Source organism: Mastigoproctus giganteus, chromosome 7 (genome assembly GCF_048544385.1).
Source record: "Mastigoproctus giganteus isolate SK-2022 chromosome 7, ASM4854438v1, whole genome shotgun sequence".
NCBI lineage: Eukaryota > Metazoa > Arthropoda > Arachnida > Uropygi > Thelyphonidae > Mastigoproctus > Mastigoproctus giganteus.
In genome coordinates, this window is record NC_143581.1 from 133207448 (window position 1) to 133224225 (window position 16778).

Below are 16778 nucleotides of genomic sequence, written 5' to 3' on the forward strand. Positions count from 1 at the left end.
TTATTTTTAGCACATGGGCTCTGTGGACTATGGGCGTATATTGCAGGTTGCAGCAGAGAGTAGATTTAGATGTTGTGTAGTTCTGGTGCGACCACAAGTTGGCCCACTTCAGCACCCAGAATTCGAGGCCCCATAGATTCCTGAGGCTGGTGAGTGGTGCCGCCGACCAAATTTCCACGGCATAGGAGAGTACACTACAGAAGTAAGTTGTGAGGTACTTCTTGATTATTTTCTTATTGTGCGTTTTGCACAGATCAATTTTCATTCCCAAGAATGCTCTCAGGCTTTGGATTACTGAGTTTGGATTTGTTTTTTATAGGTGAGATTGGCGTCAAGGATTACTCCTAGGAAATTGACACTATCTGTGGTAGTCAGGACATTTCCTGCCAATACCGAAAGTAGAGAAGATGCAGCATCAGTAGAAGTCATCTGACTTGGCGTAAAGATGAGATAGTTTGACTTCTCTGGATTGACTGACAGGCCAAAAAATTTAGCATACTTATAGAATGCATTTAGGTAGCTGTTTACAGATTCAGCAGCGGTTTGTCTTTCTTGTGAAGGACCAACATGGCGTTTGCATGGCAAGTAGCAAACAATATCATCAGCATACGATAGGAACGCTGGAATTTGATCCATTAGTGGAACGAATATTGCTGCAAATAACAAGGCTGAGAGACAACCACCTTGTGGGATCCTACTTCGATGCTTTTAGTGACTTTAACGTCATCGCCTTCGAAGTGAAGCATTCTCCTAGATAGCAAACTATTGAGGATCTCGAGCATCTTTCCGAGATGCTCTTCTCGAGATGCTGCTAATACACATTTTGAAAGTGGTATTCTGAACTTTATTCTGACCAATGTGTATATAATACTTTTACTATTTATTGTGATACTAATATAGAGATAATAAACCAACATCTATATAAATAATGACATTTTACTGATTGCTATTAATAAATTTCCACCAGGCAGTAATGATTGTCTGGATGGCATACCTATGATTTTCTGGGAACAATGCTTTATAATCTTACAAAATCAGCTTGTACATTTTATTAACACGTGTTTAAGAAGGAAGGAATATTAAAATAATTATGTACAAAAAAAAGGTGATAGAAATAGTCCTAATTCATAAAGCTAATTCCCTGTCTAAAATCATTGAAATATATTGTTTACATTCAAACTAGTAGCTTTATTGAAAATTAGTTGGACAATATACCTCATGCCTTAATCACTGGCAGATTAACATCCACAAATCCACTTGCTGTAGAATATGAAATGAGAACTGCATTTCACAAGAATAAACAATTAGATGTAGTGTATATTGATATATCAAAAGAATTTGATTCAGTGCCACATAATATCCTAGTAAGTAAACTTCAGCATATAGGAGTGGAAGGAAAAGCATTAAAATGGTCTATTGACTTCCTTAATGAGAGGCCAGAGCTCTGCTCTGGGTTGCCTCTAATTTGGGATTTTTATTAATGATATCACAGAGCTATACATAATGTCAAATCATCTTTATTAACATATGCTAAGGATATTAAAATTTACATAACTATTGCTGATTCTCATGACTGCTTTGTTCTTGAAATAGTCATAAATGAAATTAACCGGTGGATTAAGGATAATGGCATGACAGTCAACAGCAGAGAAATATTGTGGTCGGTCTCTTTTACAAGTCGGTCTCATTTCTCAAGCTTCATTTTATGATAATCATAAAAAAAGTGCAGTTTTACAGGGCAAACTATTACTCCCAGAAATAACATTATAGATTTGAGTATAGAGATTACCAGGCAGGACATTGTAGAAACCACATCAGATTTATAATTGCAAAAGCTTTAAAAATTTTAGGTCTTCTAAAAAGAACAGTAAAAAGTTTTAATGACTTCAGATTTCTAATTAAAGTATATCAAATGGTTGTACTATCTGTATGCCTCTCAGGTATGGTCTCCCACTGCTAGGGGACAGATTAATGAAATAGAAAAAATGTAGAAAATTTTTTAGGCCTATTTTAATTTATGAGGATAAAACTTACTTAGATTGGTGCAAAAACTTTTTGTCCTCTTAAAACTTCAGGCTAGATGAGATCTATTAGATTTAAGCATGTTCTGCAGATTTATCATAGGGTTTATTAATGCTTAGAACCCCTTGGTCTTCTTAACTTCAGTTGCCCAGCTAGACCATTTGGATGGGAAAGCTTCATTTCTTAAGTTTAATAAAAAATAAAATAAAATAAATAAAATAACACATACAAAGGTCAATAATAGAATTGTGACTAGGAGCATCATTGACTTTTTAACTGAATAACAAATGCTGTTATCTGATTAATTAATTAAGCTTTGCTTTCCAGTGTTCTTCCACCGGCCTCCATAGCCGAGTGGGCAGGAGCGGGAGTGCAGTAGCACACGCTCTTTGAGTAGACTGGGGTTCAAGCCCCTGACTGCTGGATACGGTCGATCTGCCAACCTGCACTGGACCAGCTTGGCAGATTATGGTCCATTTTCCCTCAACATGAATTGTTGAGGAGGCTTCCATCCTGCAGTGGGTTGATAATGGCTGCGCTTTTACTTTTTACTTTCCAGTGTTCTTAAGTTATGTATTTATATATCTCTTTCTTATAAAATACTAGCTGAATTGTTGCTTAAGAATGAAAATCTTGAACTTAGTCAAAACAGGATTTTTTTTTTTTCTTTTTGAATATTGATATTGTTGTAATAATATTTTTTCAATATGTATATTCTAATAATGTGTATAATGTGCATCATTAGAATATATATATATTCTAATAATGTGTAGCACTTGGACATAACTTTGTTAAAAAGTTGTAAACATTGCCACATAAGGCCTTATGGCTTTTGGGTCTGTAATTTTATTTTTATTAATACATTTTTTTTTTTATTAATAAAAAAAAAAGGTTAATTGATATACAAGAAGAAAAGAGTGGTAGAAACAACACCAGAAGTTAGAAGGAAGAGAGCTATGTACCATCATCTGCAATAAGCAGTCAGACAGAAAACTGGGTACTCAATTGCAAAAAATAGAATGCAAACAGTAAGGATGAGAGCATGTATAGAAGACCATGTCTGGCATAAGTCTTTATGCCAGACATGGTCAAAAGTCTTAGATGTGTCATGGGTAACTGCTTGTGTTTCTATACAGTTACCCTAGGTGTCTTACATTTTTTACCATCCTGAGTGTAGGTATTACCAAATTGGTTTGTTATATTTGAATTGCTACTGTCCATGTGCAGTATGTTGCATTTATCAATATTAAACTGGAATTGACACTATTTAGCCTTGATTCTTGTCATTAAACACCCTGCCAACCTTTGTATCCTTCACACCCTTGTACAAGAAACTCGATATGCCTTCAAAATATCATTAATAAATAATAAAAACAATTAGGTGCACTGAAAAAATATTTAGTGCACTGAACCCTGACTCCAATAATAACATAGTCCAAGAAGAGCAGTGCCTGCCAATTTATAATCACTCTGTTTTCTGCCACCCGACCATCCCTTTATATATAACAGTTATTTGCCCCTATTGTCATACTGCTCCAATTTATACAAGTTTTTCATGTGGAAGTGTCAAAAAATTTACTGAAATCAGAGCATATGATGTCAAAATTATTTTTTGCCTCAAATTCCTTTGTTACTGTCATGGTAGCTACTCAGATTGGCCAGACAAGATCTCTCCCCATTAACAAATTCCTGCTGTGATTTCTGTTTAATTCATTTCCTGTGAGAAGTGTCTGGGAATACTTCTTTAACCACTGATTTGATTATGTGCAATCACCCAAGCCTCAGTGATGCTTCCTGTTGAATATTAGAAATATGCAGCACATTCCAGATTATATATAAAAAAAACAAAAAAACCTCACTCTTCATTGATTCCAATCTTTCTATAATGGCTGCCTTTCAAATCCTTGGTTTCATTTCATGGAGTTTTAAATTTCACCATCATATAGTGATAAACATTCGTGCAAAGAGTTAACATTCCTCAGCTCTTTTGCCTTCCTCAGTAATATTCTTTGGAAGTGTGTTTTATTTTTATTATTTTTTATAAAAACGTTAACCATGCATTATTTATTCCAAATAATGTAAACATGGGGATGTAATTCACTCTTTACATTTAGCTTAAGTAGGCAGCTTGCATTACTAGATTATATAATTATACTATCAACCAGAAATACTGGAATTATTTCTTAATCATTGCATATACGCCTTTTCTCAAAACTAAGATTTCTCACACCTTGATTTGTTTTAAAGCCCTGAACTGCATTCTCTATGTTCTCTACTTTTTTTTTTTTTTTTTTTTGTTACTCTCCATTCACGAGCATGTGTTGTATGCAGCACTGACAACAGTCATGGTGAATCACATCTAAAGATTAACAATCACTGATGGAATAATGCAGTAATGTCTAATAAAAATAACTAACAAATGAACTTATTGGATAAATGTATACAGCCAGGCTTCGCATAACGCGAGTTTGATTAACATGTTTTTCAGTTACCACTATTTGAAAAAATTATACCATTTTTCACTTTACACGATGCAAATTTCCAGTTTATGCGATAGTTGAAAAAGATTTGAATCGCGTCAAGCTTATCACGTGTCGGATGGGCAATAAACAAACGTTTGCCTGCTGCCCGCCTCGGTGTGTTCCATCAACCATCGGAAGAAGACGCTTTACTTGTTTGTCTCTCGCTAATAAAGTCAATGCAGACTTGCATTTAAAAATTCAAATTTTTAAATGAGCCAGATGAAAATGTTACCCCAAAGGAGATAATGGTAAAAGAACTAGATGAAATATTTCGTATTGCAGAGAACCTCAAACAAAAGGTTTGAGTTTCTCTGTGATATTTATTTCGCCAGGGCCCAGAGAAGATTGTTGTCGGCTATCGGAAATTGATTGATGAAAAGAGAAAGTCAACACTTCAAATATTTCTGCAACAGTCATTTCTTCATTGTGTATTTTATATCAGATGTTCCCAAACTTTCTTGGTTCACGGCACCCTTAGTGTCTCAGTAATTTTTTTCATGGCACACCCAGACCAAAAGAAATACATAACAGTTCCATTTAGTAGTTAGGTCCAAACAACTAAGAAATGTTGAAACTGTGAACTACCTCGAGCTAGTAGTTCGCACGGTGTCTGACAGATGTCAAGTATCGCTGTGTTTCCCTCGAAAATTTAAAATATTCCGCGGCGCAGTTTGGGAACCGCTGTTTTTTGCAATAAACATTTAATTCTATAATTATTTTTATTATCTTTTACATTGTATACGGTTAAAAAGTTATTTAAAAAGTATTCTTAAAATTCTTTATATACATTCCAGAAGGTCAAGGACCAATTATAATTTTTTCTATTGATTATTATATTCGATTTATGCTCGCGGGACGAATTAATCACGCTAATAGAGGCCAGCCTGTATATTCAAACTATATAAGAAGATATTAAAACAACAACTTTAGTAAACCTGATTTTTTTCTTATTTGAAAAAAAATTATATGTAACCATACTAAACTGTGATACATTGAGTTCACAATCATAAACTTAACAAAGAAATTCAAGCTGTGCAGTAGATTTGAGATTAAAAAACTGAAGGAAAAAATTGAGAGAGAAAGCCACTCAGCACAAATTTGAATAATCAGTTCCACAGAAAATTTCGGCGAAAGTAAAGAAAGTCAACACGAGAACCACGGGAAACTTCGAGAAACTTTTAGCTGTCAAATGCATTTCCCAGTACCGCAGCTTCTTCCTGCATTCTCGGTAAACAGATGGTGCATGTTATCGGTAATGTCAGTATAAGTTGATAACGATGTATTGATTAGTTTTTTTCTCATTATTAAAAGCAGATTATTGGAGTTCACGAGTGTAATGCCTTCGCATCTGAAATTTACTTACGGGTACACCTCCAGACTGCCTCAGTCTTAGGGTGTTTATCCTCCCTTCCTGCTGCTTTAACCCGATAGGAAAACGACTTCTACTGCAACTACTGGTAACACGCAGTGTACCCATAAGTAAATTTCAGCCCACTCATGAACTCCGATAATTTGCTTTTAATAATAAGAAAAAACTAATCAATACATTGTTACCAACTTCTACTGCCACTGCTGATAACACACACCATATGTTTACCGAGAATGCAGGGAGATGCTGTGGTACTGGGAAACGCTTTTGACTGGTAAAAGTTTCACATGGTTCTTGTGTTGGCTTTCTTTACCTTAGCCAAAATTTCAAATTAAAATTGCAAGGTGACCTCTTAAGATATGAAGGTTATGAATGTCTTTTGAAATTCCAAATCTCCAAGCTGTGTCATATACTTTTTCCATATCAAAGGGAACTGGTACCTGGAGCTCGATTTGATGAAAACATCTTAGATAGATGTTACCAGCTGGACTGTTTTTTTTTTTTTTGTATCCTTTGCTAGAGACTTCTCATAATCTACCTTAGTTTGCCTAACCTCCTTTTTTGACTTGATTACAGACTATATCTACCATAGGCTTCTGTATCGCCTGATAATTTATTTGCCACCCATGCATTTTTATTCTCTGCCATGAGTCTCATTAGTTCATCTAACACTCATTTAAGTCTAAGCATTGAACAGTATTTCTTAGTTGGTATGAAAAGCATAGTAACTTCTGTGATTGTCCTTGAATGCTTCCCATTTAGAATTTATGTTGGTCCCGCTGTATAGAATTTAAAAACTGTTTTAGACCACTGTGGTCAACTTTACGAACAAAAGCTATTCCAATTACCCCTGATGATATTTATATCTATAGGCATGTCCCACGGCAATACAATGTGATCACTGCTATCTAGTATTTTTTTTTTTATTTGCATATTCTTAATGCATGAAGAATTGCTATAGGTAATATGGTAGTTTATCCAGATGCCTCCTAGAGAGTTACACATAGATTCAGGTTAGTGGACTGCAAGTGGCCATCTTGTAGAAATCATTTTAGAGCTGTACCCATTAAATGTATGGAATATTGGGTTGTGCCACGATGCCCATTGTAACCTCAAAAGACATCATTCATACTGTATGATGGAAAAAAGGGCTTTGCGTCAGAGACTAAACATGGTTTTCACCACTTTAAGCTTCTAAATAAGTGAAGTGGTGGTATTGCAGTGGATAATGAGAGTCATCTGCTATTTAGTATTTACATTCCTTTGTGTGGTGTGGATGCCACATCTCAATCCATGGTTACATGGGTTGATGCCTTAGTTGTCACTTCCTGACGAGGTGCAGTGTTTCAGACCTTGCATTTGGGGTGGTTATACCCATGTGCAAGGTCTGGACTATTGCACATGGTCACTGTGTTAGCAATCACATGCATTATACTGAGGGTTATTAACAGTCCCACCATTATGAAGGTGCAAGCAGATTTATTGGGAATTGGTTCTTACAGAATGATTAGAATGAATGTGCCAAAATTTGCTCCATTTTACTGATAAATGGGACCTGAATATCAGTTCTATCAACGTTTTGGATTTCCCGGTGACAAGTCTTAGCTGTCATATCTGAAATAATGTCTGTGCAATTTTGGGAGGGAAATATTCTATTCAGTAAGTTGTTTTCTACCTTTAAGTAAATTCATGTCTTGAATCTTTTTTTTTTATAATCAGTATATGGAATTTTGGTTAAGGGAAAGAAAGCCTGCAAGAGAAGCATGCAAAAGTTCGATGAAATTTACCGGTAAAAGTACTGCCGTAATGGCATTTGTATTGTTGCTTGCTCGGTAAACAGACGGTGGGTGTTATTGGTCAGGAGTAGAAATTGAATCCATGGGAGCTTGAAACCATCCCGAAGTTGTTGTTTTGGTTTTTTAGGAACATTAGCAACTAAGGCCATATTGCTCCGGGATATGCGGTGGTCATTCCCTGACCTTTCCGCATCTTCCGTATTTGGTGGTGACAGGCTCGAACCCCGGTCTAATCTAGAAGCATGTGATACGCACTACTGCTCCTTCCCAACTGGCTACGGAGGCGCCTCATCCCGAAGTGGAGGGGGGGTAACCTTACCTTTTTTCTTTAGAATCACTAATTGAATTAACTAATTGAATCACGAACAGAGTCATATTGGAAGTTCTGGGGTCGTAAAAAATGTTCATAACGTAGTTTCACTGGTAAACTTTTTCGAAGTTTGCCGTGTTTCTTGTGTGGGCTTCCTTTGCCTTTTTTTTTTTTTTTTTTCCCCCTTAATAAACAATTTATCCTCTAGTCCACCAGTGATTCTAAAGAAAAAAGGTTAGCTTACCCCCTCCACTTCAGGAGGGATTCAATCTCCCATGGGATTCAATTTCTACTCCTGACCAATAACACTCACTGTCTGTTTACAGAGCGAGCAACAATGCAAATGCCGTTACGGCAAAGTACATTTACTGGCAAATATCATTGAACTTTTGCATGCTTCTCATGCAGGCTTTCTTTACCTTCACCAGAATTGTTTAATTAGAATATTTTCCAAACTATTTTATGCTCTTTTTTTTTTTTTTTTATGACAATAAAGGATTTTTGCTTTGTCGTTAAAAGAATACATTATTTACTTTCTAGTATATAATGTTTGTAGAGTGTTTACCTACCAAATGCTGATCAAACACTGATGTGATTTGTCTATATATTTTACATATATAGTTTTAATCATTTTTAAATTAATAAACACTTAATTGTATTTTAACCCTTAACTTGATATCAATCAGATTTTTTCACCGAAGGCAACTTTGATTCTCTGTCATTTGAAGAAAGGAAGCTGTTAACTCAGAGATATGTTTGGAGTCCTAGGCACCCTGCACAATTTTAGTGATATCATGCTCTATGTCCTCTCAATCTACACATCTCTGATGGTTATTGTGCAAACAGGGAAAAATGTGGGATCATGTTTAAGCCTGTTCTCGATAATTATCCAAGGGGCTCACATCTGGTGAGTATGGGCTTGGCACACCCAGGGTCCTGAGCTGAATATCATCATTCTTCTCTTTCTTGGTGACTCCTTTCTACTTCTGATACTCTCTCTCGCTCTCAGGGTAACTCAGAATTTTTTTTTTGACTGGTGCAGCATAAGCCTCGGGTTTCCTTGCACCATATGTCTGATAATAATAATTATTATATAAATGTGCGGAAAAACAGGAATTTAAAATTAGTGACATCTCTTGCTTATAATTATATTTTTATCAAAGCATGCTGCTTTACATTTTATGGCAATGCCTCCAAATACACTTTCTAGTTTTGTGTTATTGAAGAACCTGGCTGGCTACCAACTGTTGAAGGTGGGTTCTTGCTGACAGTGAAAATAACTTCCAAATAAGGGTGATGATAAAACACACGTCTAAAGCTCTGCAGAGTGTGGTTTTATTAAAAAAAAATAATAAATAATAAAAATACAGTGAACCCTCAATTTTATGGACTAATAGGAGGGAAGGGTGTGTCTGAATTTCTGTTAAATTAAAATTTATTTTTTGAAGCTTTTTGTATCCTACATAACTGAAAATTTAAATATACTCTGTATATTTATGTGTTACAAATAGTGAAATAAAGTTAAACCTCAAAAAACACCTTATCCAACTTGACTTTATTGGTTGATACATTAATATAAGATAATTTATTGTGATCACTTAATATTATTTTGGTGAAACTCAAATTTTTTTCAGCTGTTAAATCCAGTCTGTTAAATATAGGTCCATGAAGCTGAGGTTGTATATATTTTTTACATAAAAAATGGATTTTTCATAGTTACATTAATAATACAGGTCGACCATCACTAATCCGGTTCCACCGCTGATTCGGACATAATTTCCGTGAACGTAATTTAAAATTTCCCGGTCGGCGCACCGACCTGCTGCTACTGTTTTGGTGGCATTGGTTGCAGCATCAGCTGTTGGCGTGAACTTGTAAACACTGGCAAGCCATTCCCACTTGTTTTTCTGCATTTATTATTATAACCAGCTCACATTTAGCCCCAGCCATTTAGCACTTCCTTTATGCATTGGTTCCAATGCATAAAGGAAGTGCCTCTCGTGGTGTGAAACACCGTACATTGTCCATAACGGATAAATTTGAACTTCTGAAAAAACTCGACAGCGGTGTGTCTGCGAGAAGTTTAACTCTGTTTAATTGTAAATTCCAGCAATTTCTCTCAGTTCCTCTTATCTCAGTACGAAAATTAATAATAATAATTTTCTTTTAGCCATTCCTTTTTAGATTTTTTTTTTTTTTTTTTTACAACACACTTATACAAACTTGCAGAAAAACACAACACAATATGATGGATAATACAGCGCACTAATGAACTTGTTTTCACTAATCTCTAACAATACTGACAAACTTATTGCGATGTTTGAGAGTTTATTTTATTGTAATTAGTTTTATTGCAGTGCTCGCAATAAATTAATCACAAACAACCTTCATATGTATGCCGTAATAGCATCACACGTATGTGGCAGACACAGCTTCTCAAGAAATAAAGTAACCAACATATGTGGCGTCGTTGGCCACATATATGTGACATAAAAAAAGACGTTTTTTTTTTTTTTAATATTTTAAGCGAAAAAACGACAACACTAACATTACAATATTTATTTTAGAATTACTAATCAAATTATTTCCTAAATATTTTTTGGCCCCCGGGGAATTTTTTCTTAAACTAGCTTGGCAGTCAACGTGTTAAAGGTAGAAGGTGGTTAGCTGTTGGGTAAAATGTATGTGCCAAAATAACCACCGGTGATCCGGCAAACTCACTTGTCCGGCACCCCACAGGTCCCAACGCTGCTGGATTCGTGATGGTCGACCTGTAATAGATTGAAAATAAAGGTGTCATCAAAAAGTGAACAATTTTGAATTGTTTCTTGCTTAATTTTTAGGCTTCAAGTATGGTTACTTTTTATGAGAGAGAGAGAGAGCGAGCGTGCGCATGTGTGTGTGTGTGTGTGTGTGATCCTTTAAAAAATAGGCATGTCTGCTGGGTTAAATGACCATCATCACCAGTATTCCTTAAGATAATGAGTAGCTACAACTTACTTAAACTAAACGTTCACTTAAGTAGATGAACAGGTGAAAATTCACTAGTAGGAATATTGAAAAGGTGAATAGTGAATCATGGTAAATGGTAAGGGTTGAGAAAATTTTAAATCTTTCAGTATTTTATCTAACATTTCTTTTCACTTATTTTTAAATTAAGTTACTTTGTGTTATTCTGTATTATACATTTCCCTGATAAACATTTCTGATTTTTAGTGTTGTTGTTTGGGATGTGCAGTCAAAGGAACCACTTTGTGGTAGTCAAGTTAGTCCTATTACAGGAAGGCATGCATATGCTATTGGTTGTGCTAATATTGCAAATAATGTGTTTATAACTGGGGGACAGTAAGTATGATTCATTAAAATCTTCAGTTTTACGTCAAGCTTTTAAATTCTTTCTTTTTTTTTTTTTTGTTTTCACATTGTCTGTATATCAGCGGTTCTCAAACTGTGCATTGCAATGCCCTGGGGAGATGCCATGATTTATTAGGGGTGTCGCAGACAATGTGATAGTTTATGTAAGATTTCCATGGCAAATATTAAAAATGTATTAAGAATGATTTTTTTTACTATTTGATATATATTACCATTTGATCTGTATTATTAATGTAAATAATTATAGAAAATATTTGGGGTATTTTTGATGAAGAAAATGCATTGTGTTCCCTGAATGTATTATTGGGATCTGGTTACTATGAGCAATTGATTCAGATATTTTCGTACGTTATTTGACCTTTCATGAGTCTGAACAATGTGACTGTGGAAATCTGCTCTTAGTAACCACATATTCAGAGTACAATCAGCCGTTTGGTGTAAGCGTACGCATATTTTGAATCACATATGAATGTCAACATTTTACATATGGTGAGTTACTGGTAGTGCAGTTTATATTAGACTATGTTGTGCATATGTTAAAAGTAACTACAGTATACAAAAAGGGGGGGGGGGTTACGTTCCAAAAGCTAAAAAAAATACACTATTTCTTTAACAAAATTAAAAAAAATGCACTATTCTAGATTTTATGTATCTTCTGCTCTCTTTAAAAAATCAGTAATCTGGGCTTGTTTGATTTTGCTTGATAAATCTTTGTGAATTTCATCGTATGGAACTAAGCATTTTTGAAGGTACTTTTGAACTTTGGGCTCCTTTCATTCAAGAAATTGCACTCAATAAATAAGATTCTAATTGCGTGGATAACTTTATGCCTTCCCGTATGCTTTTTAGTGTAAAATTTGGAACTTCAGAATTTTCATCTGTACTATCATCCTCCTAATTTTTACCTCCGATGCCATTCCCACCAAATCCACTTTGCCAGCCTCTTTTTCTAATTCTTGAACATCTTCAGTAATCATATCTTTTTTTAGGAGCATCTGCAACTAAGGCCACATTATTCTGTGTATATTGTCTATAAATTGCATGTGTCCTGAGGTCAATTTTCTGTTTGCTGGACAAAAAAACCCAAGTTTCCGGAAAAAAAAAGCCATGCTACCCCTCGCCTGAGCTCGCCTAACTCAGCCACGTTGTGAAAAAGGCCCATAAAAATTCCGCCCTTCATTGATGGGATTCGAACTCGGGTCTTTTCCACCCAGTGTGGGGAAGAGGGCAATTCTATCAACTGTGCTACCCACGAGGGCTTCAGTAGTCATATCATCAAAACCTTCCATTCCTGCTGACGTAGCAAGTTCTACTATCGTACTGATTCCGTTTTCTGCCAGTTTGACCATATTTCCTGAATGAACTGACTCTGGCCATAGATTTTTTCCACACGTATTTAACATTGACGGTTTTACTTCTTTCAGCGATAAAGCTATGATTCTGATACAGTCCACAATCGAGAAATGTTTCCATGCCTCCATTACTTCAATAGATTCGGAATCAATTTTTTTCTAAAATTCACTGTAATGATTTTCTGATGTAATGGGATTTAAAGGTGGATATAATGCTTTAATCTAATGGTTGAATGAAAGAAGTTGTATTAACCTAGTACAACTGTGGTGGTAGGAACATAACTTCAATGCTTGGATGAGCTAAATCTTTTGGATGGCCTGGTGTGCTATCCAATAGTAATAAAACTTTGAAATCTAGATTTTACCACAAGTTCAACAAGCTCAAGTTCAGTGGCACAGAACGTAATACGGGGATTTCCCAAAAAAATAAAATACAGGGATTTCTCAATTTTTTTGACTAGCGAGTCAACAGAGGGGATTCAAAAAGAGTTGAAATGTTGAAAAATTACATCCAACATAATAGCAGGGTTCCCCCACACAAAAGCTCAAAAATTGCCTGTTATGCAAGATTTAAATTCTCTAACCATGTTAGAAGAAACTTTGTTATATAAGTACCGTGTTGTACGAGGATTGCCACAATTTATCAATCGTGTTAGAGCGAAACCATGTTATAAAGTGGGTTGCCCGTATATACTTTGGTTTATGTTATCACTTTTTTTTTTTCCTTATGGTGGTTTCACTTTGCAGCGAACATAATAGTAATACACATAACCCTAGTATAACATGGTAGTTTGGTTCCTGCAGAATCTTATGTAATGCAAAACTGTGTTATATGGGACTAAGAACCAGTACAAAAAGGAGATTACGTTCCAAAAGCTAACAAAAATACATCTTTTTTTTTTTTTTTTTTTTTTATAACTATCGTAAACTTAATTTTTATAGTAGTAATAACTTGATATTTTAACTTTATTTGTATAGTAGTAACTTAATATTTTAACTATTATTTTTGTAATAGTAGTAACTTAAATAGTAAAAACTGAACGAACGTCTTACCTTACAAACTGTGATATTTATATATCAGATAAAGTATGTTCATTTAATTTTCTTTCCCTTCATCACCCCTAAGCACAATCTCTTCTGCAGCATCTAGATTTATTATACCTTCTGCTCTGTTTAAAAATCACGAACTGCACACTTCAAAGTCACAATTTTTTATGGTCTCAAACAAGCACAAGTTCAATAGCACAAAACCTAACCTAGGGATCTCCCAACAAAATACAGTGGACCCCCCCTGCTTAGATATAAAGCATAACTTTATTACCTTACCAATTAACAAAGTTAAATGATATGTGAAAATCAGAAGAATATTTTCCAATTAAATTTATGCTTACATACATATCTTAATTAATATACAGGGTGATTGACTACCAGTGCGACAAACTTGCAGGAGGTGTAGGGGGCACAAAGATGAATCGGAATCACATAGCATTGCAGGGTCCAAAATGCTTTCATCATGCGGTAGAGGACGTTGAACGGGAGGTCGCATGAACAGCGATCCCGCTGGAAGTCACCATTTGCGAACCAGTTCCCGAGGCAGTAGGATGGACGAGTATTCAAACGTTGAACTGGCCGACATGCACCTCGCATATGGAGCTGCGGACTGTAATGGGCGCGCCGCTCTGCGCTTGTACCAGGAACGTTTCCCGCACAGGCGTGCTCTTCATTGTACGATTTTTGCACACGTGCACAGAAGGTTACGTGAGACTGGTTGTTTCACGAGAGGTACCATGAATCGAGAGTGAACGACGCCAGACAATGAGGAGAATGTCCCACGTCTTGCAGAAGGCAATCCGAGTACGAGTACTCGAGCGATAGGCCACCGATTGGGTATTTCCCAATCCACTGTATGGAGGATACTGTCAGCAAACCAAATGCGTTCATACCATCTGCAATGCGTCCAATCATTGGAGCCTGTGGATTATCCACTCCAGAGGACTTTTGCTACTTGGTTTCTTCAACAGAAATGGTTCGCAAATGCTGGAAGTCAGCAAAATGACGAAGGCATTTTGGACCCTGTAATGCTATGTGATTCTGATTCGTCTTTGTGCCTCCCACACCTCCTGCAAGTTTGTTGCACTGGTAGTGAATCACCCTGTATACTGTAATATGTACATACTAACTAATTGATATTTCTGTTCATTGACTTTTTTAAATTTCACAACCAAAAAAAAAAAAAAAACAGTAAAACTGATAAGCAGTTAATAACAAAGAACATGGCACACATAAGTTGCAAAAAACACAATACTCACAAGTGAGATACGGAGTAATGAGTTTCTGAAAATTTATTTATGTTTATTATATGATTGAATATTTCATGGAAGGGGAAACACATTTCACCATCATAATGTGAAAACTCACAGAATTCCAGCTGTTGGTACTATAGCAAATGCAAGCAGATCGAGTTTACTACCTGTTTATAATTGATTACACTAACAGATAAGACCAATAAACTGGAAACTGCAATTGTGTTTACTGTTTTATGGTAGTGACATCCAGAAATGTGCTTTAGAAAAATACCATGAAGGCGATATCGACTAGCGAGTCAACAGCAGGTATTCACAAAAAGGAATGGAAACGTTGAAAATTACATCTAACATAATAGCAGGGTTTTCCCAGCACAAAAGCTCAAAAATACCGTGTTATGCGAGATTTCCCACAATTCTCAAACTGTGTTAGAGCGAAACTGTGTTGAAGTACCGTGTTATACCGAGGTTGTCTGTTTTAAAAATAAACAAACCATAGTGTTACGTTGTGTCGTTTTTTTTGTGTTTTTCTGGCAATGGCAGAAAAATTTTTAAAATGAATAAAAAGAGTGATTTAAATAAAACAGTCAAAAGATGAACGAAAGCGGAAATATAGAAAATATGACAGGTATTTAAACTTTGGATTCAAATGCACAATAGTGGACAACGAACGTCCTCAATGTGTTATCTGCTTCAAGGTGTTGGGCGCCTCCGTAGCCAGGTGGGAAGGAGCAGCAGTGCTTAACACGCTTTTTGATTAGACCGGGGGTCGAGCCCGTCGCCACCAAATACGGAGGATGCGGAAAGGTCAGGGAATGACCTCCGCATATTCCCGGAGCAATATGGCCTTAGTTGCTAATGCTTCTAAAAACCAAACCAAGGTGTTGGCTGCAAAAAAGCATGCTTCCCAACAAATTTAAACGACACTTAGAAAGTGTTCACAGCAATTTGGTAGATAAACTTCTCAAATTTTTTTCCTCAAATTGCAAAGAATAAATGCACAAAAAAATATATTTTCGAAGCAATTTAGCATCCCCAAAAAAGCTCTTCTAGCATCATACATGGTTGCATTTAAAGTAGCAAAATGCAAGAAACCTTATATGGTTGCAGAAGAGCTTATTTTTCCGGCAGCAATTGATATGGTTTCTATAATGATTGGAGAATCTGAAACTAAACACCTCTTAAATGTGCTGCTGTCAGATAACACCATCAATCACTGAATACAAGATATTGCTGACTATATAAACAAACAATTAATTGAAAAATTAAAAGGCAATGAATTCGGCATTCAGCTGGATGAAGCAACTGATAGCCACAATGAAGCCCATATAATATATTATGTATGGTTTATAGATGGAGATAAATTTGTTGAAGGCCTATTGTTCTGCAAAAATATTAATTACGATATGAAAGCTGAGGATTTGTTTGAAATCGTAGATACTTTCATGGCTGAAAACCAAAATTGAATATTGAATGTGTTGACATTTGTACAGATGGTGGTCGTTCCATGTCAGGTCATCAGAGTTGACTACAAGTGCTTATACGTAAGAGAGCACCTAATGCAGTGTGGATACATTGCATTATTCACAGAGAAGCACTTGCATCTCAATATCTGAGTCCCACTCTAAACAAAGTTCTACAAACAGTAATCAAAATAGTGATTCTAATTACTGTTTTAATTTTCGTTTTTGTGTTATCCATATGGATTTTGTATAGTTGAAGTGGTTAA

The 16778-nt window shown here is 35.6% G+C and overlaps 1 protein-coding gene across 3 annotated transcripts in view; it reads left to right on the plus strand.

Annotated features, from left to right (window-relative positions):
* The window catches only part of LOC150083209 (cilia- and flagella-associated protein 52), a 494791-nt gene that overhangs the window by 128781 nt on the left and 349232 nt on the right, over positions 1-16778 (plus strand). For 2 of the 3 annotated variants that reach the window (XM_090377911.1, XM_090377912.1), the window contains exon 5: positions 11236-11364. The exons of the other annotated variant lie outside the window; for it this stretch is intronic. In XM_090377911.1, coding sequence (XP_090234037.1) covers positions 11236-11364 — 129 coding nt within the window. The remainder of the gene's footprint in view (positions 1-11235; positions 11365-16778) is intronic. 3 annotated transcript variants of the gene reach the window in all.